The sequence below is a fragment of the Drosophila elegans genome, unplaced genomic scaffold, assembly GCF_018152505.1.
Source record: "Drosophila elegans isolate 14027-0461.03 unplaced genomic scaffold, ASM1815250v1 contig_814, whole genome shotgun sequence".
Classification (NCBI taxonomy): Eukaryota; Metazoa; Arthropoda; class Insecta; order Diptera; family Drosophilidae; genus Drosophila; species Drosophila elegans.
In genome coordinates, this window is record NW_024546167.1 from 7,135,052 (window position 1) to 7,147,970 (window position 12,919).

Sequence of the window (12,919 nt, forward strand, 5' to 3'; positions counted from 1 at the left end):
TGTATAAGGCCGGCTGATAACTGATTTATGTGTCTTAAGGGTTAATAATATGCCAGGAAACTCCCACTTAAACGATTTATATTTAAATATATTTATATGATGAATTAAAAAGCTTGTAGTTCCATGGTCAGAACAATTCACCAATTATTTATACGATTTTATGCAATAAAAATTTGTATTTAGGCTTTCAAGATTACAGTATGCAATAAACTATTTATATGAAGGCATTTATGATAACAATTACAACTAAAAGTATATAGAACTAAATTTTATTTACATAATATAATATTTTTGTATTCTGTTTTTGGCCATATTTTTTCTTACACTTTTCAACACAGGATAAATTATATCGTTATGAATTTATTAATACACTAAAAGAGTTTAAATTTACAGAATTGGAAATTAAACATAGCAAAAAGCCTTTTTCCTTATATTTCCACCTCCGATTACCTAATGGATTCGACATTGCGCAACATTTACCTGGCTGAAATTGATCGGCAATGTGGGTGTCAATCGCCTGGAACAGCCTACATAAATTTATTGCAAACCCATTAGGTGCAGCAATTAAATCCGAATTTAGTGCAAATGTAGCCCAGCAAAGACAATTCAATTATGCCGAAAAAGCCTTACAAAGGGGGAAAAACTGGTTTCGGTGCCAGTGTGGGTGAGATCGATTGAGTCTAGGCAAAAACTCTTGGCAGACACCAAAAAAAGTTCAAGTTGAATTCTTGCGATGCGATGATAGTCTGTAATTAGCGGCTGCTATAATTTACTTTGTGAGGCAATTATATACAATAGGTGTACCAGAAGCCCAGGTGCTGACTAAATACGAAACTTGGTCTTTGTGCGATCTGTAATTAGCGCTAAGCGTTTGCATAATTAAGCATACGCCCTGTGCGCCCAATACGTGCATATGAGCTGGGTATGTTCCAATTAACTCGATCTAATGACCAATGGCCCCTAACTTGACTACCGTTCAGCAGTGGTTGATATTATTGCCAAGCAAATTAGGACTGCCACTATAATAATATACACTTAAAGACAAAGACACATTTGATCTAGACATTCTTGGTAGATATGGAATCAATTGAACAATTTGTCGGCTTCTCAAGGTCGAGCAGGTGCAACAAAAGACTCAAGGTTATAATTAACTATTATGATTTAGTTGAATTTAATTTGAGTTTAAACGTGATTCAATGCTTTGTCTTAAAAATTTTAAGGGTCTCTGTAATTCTTTTATAGAAAACTAACTGAATTTCATATTGCAAATGCATAATCCCTTTCAAGCTATGTGTGAAAAGAATATTCTCTAAAGCCTATCTGAATTTTGGATTAAAAGAATCTTAAAGTATAGTTTTGAATGCTTTTAATTCGATTAATGTCAATTTACATTGAAAAATTAAAGTTTTCTCAAGTATTAATAAAAAATAAATAAAAAAATAGTTAAAACAATATGAAGCGATAAAAAAAGGTTTAAAAGTGTTTTTAACTTAACAGCATATTAAGATCAATTTTAAATTCGAAAGCAGACTTTATAAGTTAAATAAAATTTAAATAAGGTAGGTAAAATGAATAAAAATTGCAAATCTAAATATTAAGTAATATTCTAAAATATTTATATAATTTATGCTGAGTCTATATTAAATTTAAAATCTCATAAATAATTACTCTTACAAAAGTTTCTAGAGAATTTCCCTCAAAGTTCATCCCCATATTTGAAAAAACACCATAGGTAATTCGTATAAAAAACGCTGATTGAGTTTATTTATAACGCTTTCGTCAATCTTTACATTGTTGCAGATTACTAGAGTAAAATGGGATATTTACAGGTTGACAAGGCATATCTAAGGATGATATGCCAGACAGTAAAAGATATAGAAAGATATAGTGGCAGGGGAAGAGTAGAGGAAGATAGTAGACGGGATAGCAGATGGGAAGCATTTGAAGAGTTCTCAAATAATAAAAATTACATGCTGTCATTTGTTGGTTTGTTGTAGTTGTTGTAATTGCTGTTGGACTTATATATTTGCTGAGTGCGTTGGGAAATGTCCAGAGGATATGGACATGGACCCAAGATCAGGATCGTGTTCGTATCGGGGGGGACTAAGAGCGGTGTGCTTAACAATAAGTGTACAGAGAGTGAGAGATGGGTGTTTATCCGGCTGGAGTCATGGGGGAGTCGCTGAAGCAGTTGGAGATCAGTGATACTGCCATCCATCCGCTCCGTTTGGCATCGGTTGGGTATAGTTTTTTTGTCAGGAGGCACTCGCGACTTACAGAGTTCCCGGGGCGGGGGCCACGTTCACGGAGGTGGCGGAGTTGATGTGTCCGGCCAAAGGAGCGGTGTGGATGGCACCACGGGTCTTGGCCACATAGACGCCCTCATGGCCATGGCCGGCGGCCAGACCAGGTCCCTGGGCCAGGTTGATTCCGGGAACGGCAGCACCATGCCATCCGGCACCGGTCAGACCCCAAGGAGCGGCTCCGGCATGGACGGCAACGGCGGCAGGACCTCCCCAGTGGGCGCCGTTCCAGCCGTTGTTCCAGGCACCGTTCCAGGCACCGTTCCAGGCACCATTCCAGGCACCGTTCCACAGACCAGGTCCGCCATGGGCCACGGGGCTCACATAGGACACACCAGGAGCGATCTGGGCCCACGAGGCATGAGCTCCAGCGAGGGCGCACACAAACATGACTACGGCAACGGCGAACTGGAAAACGTTAGAAGAATTTCGATTACTCACAGGATTCTATGGGTAAGTCCTGTAGAACATTTTGAAAAAATGTTGCAAATATTCAAAAATATATTTTGAAAATTCGAAAACTTTTTCAAAACACTCCCGCTCGATATCCTCACCTTCATGTTGGTTTTTTTGGGGTGGGTTTTGAAGTTGGGTTGTTGAAGGAGAAGTACTAGTGTTGAATACTCAGCGAACGAGTTGATTCTGATTTCGACTACCAAATTGTGGCAACTTTTATACGAAAAGCGCGGTGCGGACTTTGCTTGCTTTTCCAATTCCGAAACCGAAACCTGCCCCCCAAGTCAAGAAAATATATATCAAAATGCACCAGAGAGGCGAATGGCGTGAGAGACTCTGCTCTAGAGACGCCGACGCCCAAGTCTCGGGCAGAATTGGAGTACCCAGTTCGGTAGATGTAGATCCGCTCCGGGTTTTGGCCTTTCACTGCCCAGCTGCTCGAAGATCTCTGCCTTGGGTGTCGCTTCCCGGTCCCGCTCCTGCTCCCCCTCCCCCTCCCCCTTCTCACCCCCACTCACATGACCAGCAACCCCCCAGCCACGAAAAGGGGGCGGCGGGCGTCAATGATTGCGCAAATTACCACAGTCTAACTTCTATAGCTCAATACCGATAAGCACACACCAATTACCAATGGGCATCATAAAATATTAAATTAAAAAAAAAAATGTTAACAAATAATAACCATAATTGAGAACTTGAATAGGCTCATAAAAATTAAAAAAACTGAATGTAATAATATATGGAATGGTTGGCTCATAAATAAGCTTATAAGCTTAATTTCATATATTTGTATCATGCGTTTTGTCAAATTTTTTGAAACATATAAAAATTATTTTTGTGTCATCGCCATAAATACTATAAATACTAGAAAGTTTTATAAAAAAAATTCTTTTTCGGTAATACGGATTTTGTAACTTTCAAACCAACAAACAAAGTTGTAGTAAAAGTTAGTAAAATTTCGTGTTTAAGGAGCTCGACTGTATAAACAAGAATTTACAGCCGAGGGTGAAACACAAACACACATAAGCATAGATATTGAACCGACACAATCGGTTGGTCCAATCAGTGGCTTGAAAATTGCCACAAACACCAAATTATATTGATAAAGCACAAACACATTTAAAAAGTCATAAGCATTGCGGCCCATAGCATTCAATTTGCAATGGCACAGACCAAAGTTTTTGCTGCATTAGCTTTTAGAATTCTTGGTTGCAATTATATTTTTCATTGGTATTAGTGTTTCGTTTGCGGCTTTGGGGCATGGAATTTCTGTAAAGTAAAGTAATGTAAAGTCGCGTGCCTACACTGAAATAACAATTACTTTGCCCCAAGGCGGACTTAGAACTTAGCCTCTGCAATGACTTAATCAATGCAATAAAATTATTGAGGCTTAAAATGCCAAACGGCTAGCCAACCGTTAAAACCCTTTGGTAATCGACTGTGCTTTGATCTCTTCACATTTTTAAGTGCTATTTAAAAAGTGAATTTCCTTAAAAATGGGATTAAAAAAATAACAACATAAATAGTTTGAAAACTTTTCAAAAAATTTATAAAACTTTATTTCGCAGCGAATAAATATGTTATTTATTTCAAAATCTTTCAAAATACGCCATTCTACATTTTATTTATATTTACGTCAGCAAGTTCGTGATTTCCAGTCGCGAATTCCAGAATTCTTGAATTTTTCGCAGTGTTTTAAAATAAACAATTAGCCTCTACAGTTTTGCCTCGTTTTCGCTGCCCGCTGCGCCGCCAAAAATAGGAAGGCAATTCTCGTATTGTGGCGGGGCAACGCCCAAGAATAAATATAATCAAAGGCTGTCAGCATTGGCAAACAATAAAAATGCAAAATAGCAAAACGAATTTTTTTGTTGGACTACATTTCCATGTTTGGGGCACTCAACTTAAAACCCTCAGCCAATTGCAGCAGGCTCAACTTGAAATTGTCATGGGCATGCAGATCAAAAAAAGAACTGGCCACGTTTTTCAAGACGAGGGTCAGAGTGTCAAATGTGGCCAAATGTGAGACTGAAACCATTTAGTGGACAGCTGCAGTGAAAAATATATGCGATCCATTAATCACACCCAATATGATTATGCATAGGGCACCGTAACGGGTCTTAGTGGAATGTCATACTCGTCTAACTGGCGCAATTAGATCGACTGTGCGAAAAAAAACCAGAGCAATTTTCATTTGAAGAACGAGCCCTTCACCTCGGTTCCATTAGAGCTTCATTAACAAACCAGCTTGCCTAAAATATGCATTATGCCAGCCAATTGAACCACCCAATAACTTATGACGAAACACTCGGCGTTTTATTTCAGCTTTGAGATTTTTATTACGATGACCACCAGACAATGCAGGCCAATTTTTTAGGGCGTGTTGCCTTCTTTCCAATTCTATTTTATACCATTGTTTCGCTCTGGCCAGTGGGCGGGGCGCTCTAGTAATAACCATCTTGTCGGTTCGGTAATGATCGGTCAGTTTATCGCCAGCAAATCGCATAATTGGCGCAGGTTTTTTCTTCAACCAGCCCGCAATTATGCAAATTTTCTAAACACATTTGCATGGCACTACATCAAGCATTTATTATTATTTTTTTAAGCCTTCTCTAGTGCAATCATATAGTTTTTTTATTTTTTTATTTTTATTGTGTTTTCAGATATGACTTTCAATTAGTAAAAGTTTAGTTAGTTTTTGTTTTAGCTTAATATGTTATTTATATTTAGACTTTAAATCGTTCAGTGTGTACCAACCTTTTAGTTAGAATATGTTTAATGGTGCAGAGCATCCTATTGCTTAAATGTCAAACAAATTCTCGACAGCTCACAGTTTGATAACTTTTTACGAGAAGGTTCAGACGAAAAATTTGTGAAATCTGAAATTTATTTCTTGTTTTATTTTTAATATTAAAAAATGAGTCAATTGGTTGTCAAGGCAAAGGCCCTTGCCAATAGTAAGTTTTGCACTCCTAGCTTGGCTTAAATAAAAGCAAACTTTTGTATTCCACAGAGGTAGTTGTGGCTGCACGTCCGCAGCTAGAGGAATTCTGGAAATATGCCAAGGTGGAGCTATCGCCCCCAATGCCCGCTGATTTCCAGAAGCTGAAGAAGACCGCGGAGACCGCCAAGAATGCCTCCAAGAAGGATGTGAAGGGGCAGCTGAAGAAGTCCGGAATTGGCCAGGTCACCGTCAGCGAGGCCTGGCTAAATTTTCTGGTCACCGTGGAGGTGATCACCTGGTTCTACATGGGCGAGGTCATCGGTCGCCGTCACTTTGTCGGCTACAAGGTCTAAAAGAAACTGATCCAATATTTTTCTTAATGGTTTTGCGTTGTATGTTAATACCTCGATGCATAAATATGTTTTCTCTGACCAGGTGCACTGAATAAAGGCGCATTATCTGCAATAAAATAATGGTTGTAGCTGGTTATATTATAATCCTATCCTATCCTATCAACCAAATGTCTTTTTTAGGAACCTTTTTTTTGGGATTCTGATTTTTAATAGTCGGCCACTTCTCATACATTTCCTAGGAAGCGAAATAAACATATATTTTTTATGTATTTCAGTTATTCGTAAATATTTGCATACATAAATTTTCTATGACCAGGTGCACAGCATGAAAACTCCCACTCCGTCGTTTACTACTGCCCCGCCCCGAATTCCGGAGAACCATTGGCCCGGCATGAGCAAAGCGCTCAATTGAGATCTGCAATCCGCTGAGCTGGCATTGATCTTGGGCATATAGCTCTGATTCTGATTCCTCCGCTGCGAGGCGAGTGCGCAGGCGTCCGAGCGGCAAAGCGTTATGTTTCTAAGGCGGTACGACAGCGGACACGGGCTGCAGTCCGGCCAAGTGGCATAAATCAGATTGACGCTGTGGCAGTTGCACAACCCAAACAAAACATTGGCAACGTACGTGTGCCCCACCAACCTGCCTGGTCGAAGGTACAGTTAAACACGTTAAATTTAACATTCGCAAGTGGAAAATATATTTAATATCTATAATATTGTTTATTTCAAAATAATTGGTATATATTTAATATAATCATTTCTTATTTATGGCAGGGATGAGTTCTCCATTTACTTTGAAATAAATATGCTCTGACTTTCATAGAACTAAAACATTTCTTGGGTTTTTTTATTTCCAAATTGTTTATTTAATTTCCGTTTCTGTCTAGTTGCAATTAAAATAAAAAATACACAAATATGAGAGCAAAATATCGAAAAAAACTTGTATTTTTTTTCGAAAATGATATCAAAACAATCTTGATTAGTAATTTTTAATGATACCTTAATATATTTCTATTTTGAGAGTTAAAAAAACCATTTACTGTACAAAATGGTAATTATTGCCTATTATAAAGCATTCAAATACTTCAGATCGAACTATGTACCCAATTTAGTAATCTAATGAATTAAAATAATTGATTTTTAATGCCAATTTTGTATGTATTTTAAACTAGCCAAACTATAAATTTTAGACTGTGATTATTTTTATAAACTAACAAACACTAATAAACACTGAAAGTGTTAAAATAATTGGTTTATTTAATGTTCACTTCCATGTTTTTTAAGTTTATTTGTTCGACTGTAAATCGAATTTACCGCTTGTCCCAATTTTAATGGCATTTTAACAACAAAGCCTGCCTGCAAGCACCGGCCTTTGTTGCAATCTCACCGCTGGATTGCATCATGCTAATACCGCTGACTAGGCTATATGGAGGGTCCTTATCACACTCCCCGACTGACAACGCCCACTTTTGACTAGACGAATGCGAAATCCGTATTAAAATCGCATAAACAGAATGAAACTAATTGTGTAGAGGTAAAGAGGAAGGCAGTCGATAGAGGGGAAATCAATGTTAGCCCCGCTTGAATTCAATTTGGCGGCTGCCGATTGTTGCAACTTGTAACTGGCAACTTGGAGTGGCAACGAGGTGGAGACCCAGTGGGGTGAGCCTATTGCCAGGCCAACGAATTTGGTTTTCAGCATTTGGTAACCAGCATTTCCACCCACACCGCCAACACCTCCTGCTTGCTGATCATTATTTAATTTGATTCTGATACTCTACGTGTGAAATAAACACCTGCAGTTCACTTGGCACACCTGTAAATTTGATTGATAATGAAAAAATAGTTGCAAAAATCAATGGTTGTTAGAACAAGAAGAATATGTATTAAATGAGGTTTTACAAAACTTATATATAATCCAGACTTTTGAAAATAATTTGTTTTAATTTAAATACTTTTAAAAATTTTTTTAGCTCCTAACCTTTAAAATCTGAATTTTTTAAATTTAAGTATGATAGTAAGATCATCAACAGGTCGACCAAGGCACATTTTATTAAGTTTTAATTGTTGGTCGAACTAAATTAATTTAACTAGCCCATGCAAGCAATCACACTTGGACTCTGGCAAGGAATTTTCGAGTGGGCGGCCTCCAAAAGGCTGTATTTTTTTTTGGATCTTGGAACTGATGATGCAATTGCAATCGTAACGTAATCGATTGGTCAAGTATTCCCCAGCAACCGTTAGTTGGCGATCAAGATCTGCGGGCAATTAATCCAATTACAATTAGTATGCTAAGCGGTCGCTTAATGGTCATTTGCTGAGGGTAATAATTAACCACTTTTGTGGCCGCGATTGTCACTACACAACTGTCACAACTAACAGAGTGCTTTGCCATACAATTGTTGCTAATTCAACGAGTTCTATATTCGGCTGGTTAGTGTGTTTATGACGTTAGCAAGTGGCTGGCGGAATGTCTGGATTGTGGGCCCCTTTTTTTTCCTTATTTTTCCATCTAGCTGCTGCCACGAAAAATCAAAACAACAAAAATCTAAACGAGTGTGTGCAACAAGTTTGTTTGCCGCTCATGCAACCCGCTAGATACTTGTCGCTCACTCGGCGGCGAATATTTGGCTACAGGTTGCCAGCCGTACTATATTTAGGCCACCAACCAGTTGTGGGTGCGGATAAGAAAGCTGTGCCGTTGGGCCATTACGAAATCCAGTCAGCTATGGAACGATTTTGTTATTTGTTGTCTAGCGCTGAAAATCGACTGGCAGTGTCCACAAGAAAACGCCTCGTTCTGATCTGTTCTGGTGAATGAATCACTCGACCGCAAAACTGACTCGATCCTTCGCTGGAACACTGACCTTATTCAATAACTCATCGCCCACACGAAAGTGGAAGGCTAAGATGATGTAATCGTTGCATGCACTTAACAAAATATATTTGTATATGAACTCAAAACATGTACAAATATATTTTCTTGAAATTTATTAATTTAAAAGTCTTTGAAATGTATGACTTTTTTTTACACATGTTAACTAAACTAAAAAAATCTATGAATACGCAATGTATGTTGTTAGAAAATTGCCTTTCAATAGAAAAATAGATTTGGATAGCATTGTTTCAACAGTAAAAATTAAACTATTTCTAAGAAAACAAAAGTTCTTTAAAAAAATAAAGCATATTTTAAGGGCCTTCGAAAGGTTTTACTATTATATGTCAGCAAAACCAATTTTCATAACAAACAAAAGAAAAAGCAAAAAAAGATAATAAATAAATAAAAACATTTATATAAACTCAACTAAAGTATAAGATTAAAGACCCCCATATTTAAAACAAAATATCTAAATGCATTGTAATTTGTATTTCAGCGATCTCGAAGCCAAAAACCAAACTGCCTTCGCCTTGCCATGAAAAGTGCGAATTGCGTAGACCAGAAATAACTGAAAATCTATTGCAGTGGGCCAAGTTGAACTCGATTCTGCGTGGAAACCAGAAACTGCAAAGTGCGTCGAGGTGCACTGAACCCGTTCGAAGCAGGAAGCCGCAAAGTGCGTAAACTTGAACTTGCTGTGTTTTCAGCTGAAAAGCGGCTGGTGGTTTGGGCCAAGTTGCATACGGTGGCTGCGTCATGCGTTTGTGGATTTGCGTGCACGCAGCCACCGATCGAGTTAAATAACACTGGTAAATAAAGAAAACAAAAAGTGAATGGCTGTGGCTAGATTTATGGCCAATTGCCATGGGGCTTGGCTGCCGACACGACACTAAACAACGCCGGCAAAATGTTTAGCTGCTGCTGCTGTTTGTTTGACTGCCACTTGTCCCCCGCCCCGCCAATTGTGCCGCCCCTCTCGCCTTTTCGCGGCCTCACGTTCCGGCGCCAATTGACACTTTTATTGAAAGCCCCGGCATTTTTACACTTATCATGTTATTCGGTCAAATCCATTTTCAGTCAAAAAAGCTGGGGCATCAAGTCTACAGATATTATCTCTTTATTAAAATTGAAATAATGGATAAATTTGCAAATACCCTTCAAATTCTTTAATCATTGAATAAACAAATATACATTTAATGATTAAAGTATTTAAAACAAATTTTTGGTGTACTAATATTTAAAAAAAGTATAACTTAAAGTTTGGTTACAACCAAATAAACTCTTTGGTTTTCCTAAAAAAAGTAAGTAATAAGACTGTTTTATAGGAATTTTTGAACTAAAACAAATCAAAGTTAAAATTTTCAGTTAAAAAATGTAAGTCTTGATACAAGCCATTAGTAAAGTACTATTATAGCCCAATGTGGCAACAGAAAATTCTACATATCCCATTGACATCGGGAACAAACGCCTAACGGCTTTCAATGGCCCGCAGTGGGCGTTAAGGCGGATCTGAACTGCATTACTTTGCATAGGCATTACTTAACTCCACCGCAGCGATATCAAGTTTTTGCACATTGCTTTGTTTTTTCTATTAATAATTGCAAGTGCGAGTGTGCGGCGATCAAGGCAAACCGCCCCTGCTCCAGATCGAGTATTACTCTCGATTTCAGTGAATAGACCAGTTCGGCGGCAATTCCAAGTTGGCAACAATGTTATCCAGCTGCCGAGCAACAGCGTCTCGTTTCTGGAACGGCTTTGTCAACGCCCCTGCTGTAGCACCGCGTTGAGGCCCCGGAATTGATTAATTACTGGCATCTATAATCGGCCATCGATCGAGATTGTTTTAAGACATTTAGCTGCCTAATATTTACTGGACTTAAAGGCGTGGGAGTTGTGCAAGGAGTGGGGCCTTTAATGACAATCAAAAGGTGAGCCGATCCCCTTGTAATTGCGTAGGAATGGCTTCAAATTGTTCAAGATCTTTTTTGGCTATAATTGCTTACAAGAAATTGCATGGTATAAACTTAATCGAGCTTCAAACGAAATTGATTCCTAGAACACTCAGATCTTTGTAAAATTCAGTTACTTTGCATTCCGTTTCTGGCAGTTGACTTCCGGAATAGATCACTTACCGATTCGTTGCAGATGTTTATACATTTGTCTGGTTTAAAAAGGTCAGATAAATAAATGTAATGTTATGGCATTTTGTTTTAGTAATTTCAGTCCATTAACTTAATACCAAAAACCCGTCGGCTTTTATTTTCGTAAATTTCATAAGTTTTCCCACTTCAAATTCAGTTCTTTGTTTTGATAACATTTTTTATTCAAAAGAAACAAATTTGACAACAGTGGGGTGGATAAATATAGACCAGAGAATAAAGCGGAAAGCGATAGACTGGATAGGATTGACTTAGATTGTTGAAGAAATAAGATCCCGAGAGGATCTCTGGAAAGGAAAAACCATGCGGGAACTTGAAAAAAAACCAAGAATGTTGTACAGATGGAAGTGGAGTAGAGGTCACGATCGAAGTGGGCGTTATCCATGGGGTATTCCAGGTTTTTACCAGGTGCCCGGTGCGGGTTCCAGGTTCACGGAGGCGGCAGACTGCGCATGTCCGGGCAGAGGAGCCACATGAACGGCTCCACGTGTCTTGGCCACATAGCTGGCCTCCGGTGCGGCGACGGCCACCACAGCAGGAGCATGAGCAGCCACCACGGCAGGAGCATGGGCAGCCACCACGGCGGGAACGGGAGCGGCAATCACCGATGGACCGGATTGGATGAGCACGGGTCCGGCCGGAGACAGGGCGACGGGAACGGCAGCGGGAACAGCCGATGCCTGAATGGCGACCGAGCCGGCCACTTGGGGAACACCGACCACCACTCCTCCGTGGACGGAGGTCAGGAGCGGCACCACCGAACTGTTGACACCATAGGCCAAAGCGAACAAGACTACGACAACGGCGAACTAGAAAAGGGAATTGGAATGTTTTACTACAAATTAAAAAGGAAATGCTACACATTTTCAAAAACTTATATTTAAACAGAATTTTACTAAAATACAATTTACAATATATATAAAGTAGTGTTTAATTTGTACTTGGTTACCGAAGAACTTAAAAAATGTTCTACAAAAAATATCAATAACAATCATTTAATGATATATGCAAAACAATATTATTTCCTATTAAATTGAAGTTTACTTTTAAAAGACTTGTGCTGAAAAATACTATTTTCCACTGATATAAAGGTATTCAATTCTTTAATATCATCTTTGTTTTCTTAAGCTATTTAGCATTCTAATTTTAATCAAGAACCGAATTAGGTTTTGCTATATCTAAGCCTTAAGCTCACGCTATCCATTATCCCTTAGATTCTCACCTTCATGTTGGCTTCTGTGATCTCAGTGACGCTTGAAACGAAACTAACTGACATCTGCCCATTGCCCCAGAGCTTTTATAGCTCCGATCCATAATTCCATTTGGCATATAAGGCCAGTTCTCTGATCGGCCGGCCATGTGTATGTTTGCTGCACAAATGCGGAAACTGGCCCAGAGAACAAACCACAAACGTAATACCCCCAGCCCCTTGACCTTCCTGAATCAATGCCGATATCTATATATCTATAGCCCATTGACAACAATTCAAGTGCGCGACAATTAGCCACGCCGGTTGACAAGACGAAAACAAGACTGGTCGCATTTGAATCGGTCAATCCATAACCATGACTTCAATCAATATAATACGAGTACACAGTAAGGTTGTTTCTCGGGTGCCCCTAACAACAATGGATAGGCAAATTACAAGACAACATGTAGAACCACCGTACCACCTTCGCCCCACACACATGCAGCACCACTGGCTGTCCATTAAAATTTCATCAGCAGAACGTAATTATATTCACTTCGGTAAGCTCGCCCTGAAATTAATGTGCCCGCCGCCAGTTCTCGGCAGACTGATCCATTTTGGTCGTCGACTCTCGATA

The 12,919-nt window shown here is 39.0% G+C and overlaps 3 protein-coding genes across 3 annotated transcripts; 1 reads left to right on the top strand and 2 right to left on the bottom strand.

The window, feature by feature from the left end:
- Positions 1-1,736: 1,736 nt before the first annotated feature.
- On the bottom strand, positions 1,737-2,936 carry LOC108138043 (adult cuticle protein 1). Its single transcript, XM_017260016.2, has 2 exons — positions 2,858-2,936; positions 1,737-2,711 (listed from the first exon to the last, which is right to left on the bottom strand). Exons 1-2 carry the CDS (start codon positions 2,861-2,863, stop codon positions 2,274-2,276), a joined length of 444 nt encoding a protein of 147 aa, XP_017115505.1. The 5' UTR covers positions 2,864-2,936; the 3' UTR covers positions 1,737-2,273.
- Positions 2,937-5,562: 2,626 nt separating this feature from the next.
- On the top strand, positions 5,563-6,173 carry LOC108138075 (ATP synthase subunit g, mitochondrial). Its single transcript, XM_017260051.2, has 2 exons — positions 5,563-5,716; positions 5,773-6,173. Exons 1-2 carry the CDS (start codon positions 5,677-5,679, stop codon positions 6,054-6,056), a joined length of 324 nt encoding a protein of 107 aa, XP_017115540.1. The 5' UTR covers positions 5,563-5,676; the 3' UTR covers positions 6,057-6,173.
- A 5,067-nt stretch (positions 6,174-11,240) lies between these two features.
- On the bottom strand, positions 11,241-12,377 carry LOC108138053 (adult cuticle protein 1). The gene is made up of 2 exons (XM_017260029.2): positions 12,316-12,377; positions 11,241-11,902 (listed from the first exon to the last, which is right to left on the bottom strand). The coding sequence occupies exons 1-2, from the start codon at positions 12,367-12,369 to the stop codon at positions 11,495-11,497; spliced, it is 462 nt and encodes a 153-aa protein (XP_017115518.1). The 5' UTR covers positions 12,370-12,377; the 3' UTR covers positions 11,241-11,494.
- Between the last annotated feature and the right edge of the window lie 542 nt (positions 12,378-12,919).

Excerpts from the sequence above, each read along its gene's own strand:
- LOC108138075 (XM_017260051.2), top strand. The coding sequence starts at position 5,677 with ATGAGTCAATTGGTTGTCAAGGCAAAGGCCCTTGCCAATA. Across the intron at positions 5,717-5,772 it reads GGCAAAGGCCCTTGCCAATA|AGGTAGTTGTGGCTGCACGT; the intron begins GTAAGTTTTGCA and ends TGTATTCCACAG.
- LOC108138053 (XM_017260029.2), bottom strand. The coding sequence starts at position 12,369 with ATGTCAGTTAGTTTCGTTTCAAGCGTCACTGAGATCACAGAAGCCAAC. Across the intron at positions 11,903-12,315 it reads TCACAGAAGCCAACATGAAG|TTCGCCGTTGTCGTAGTCTT; the intron begins GTGAGAATCTAA and ends TCCCTTTTCTAG.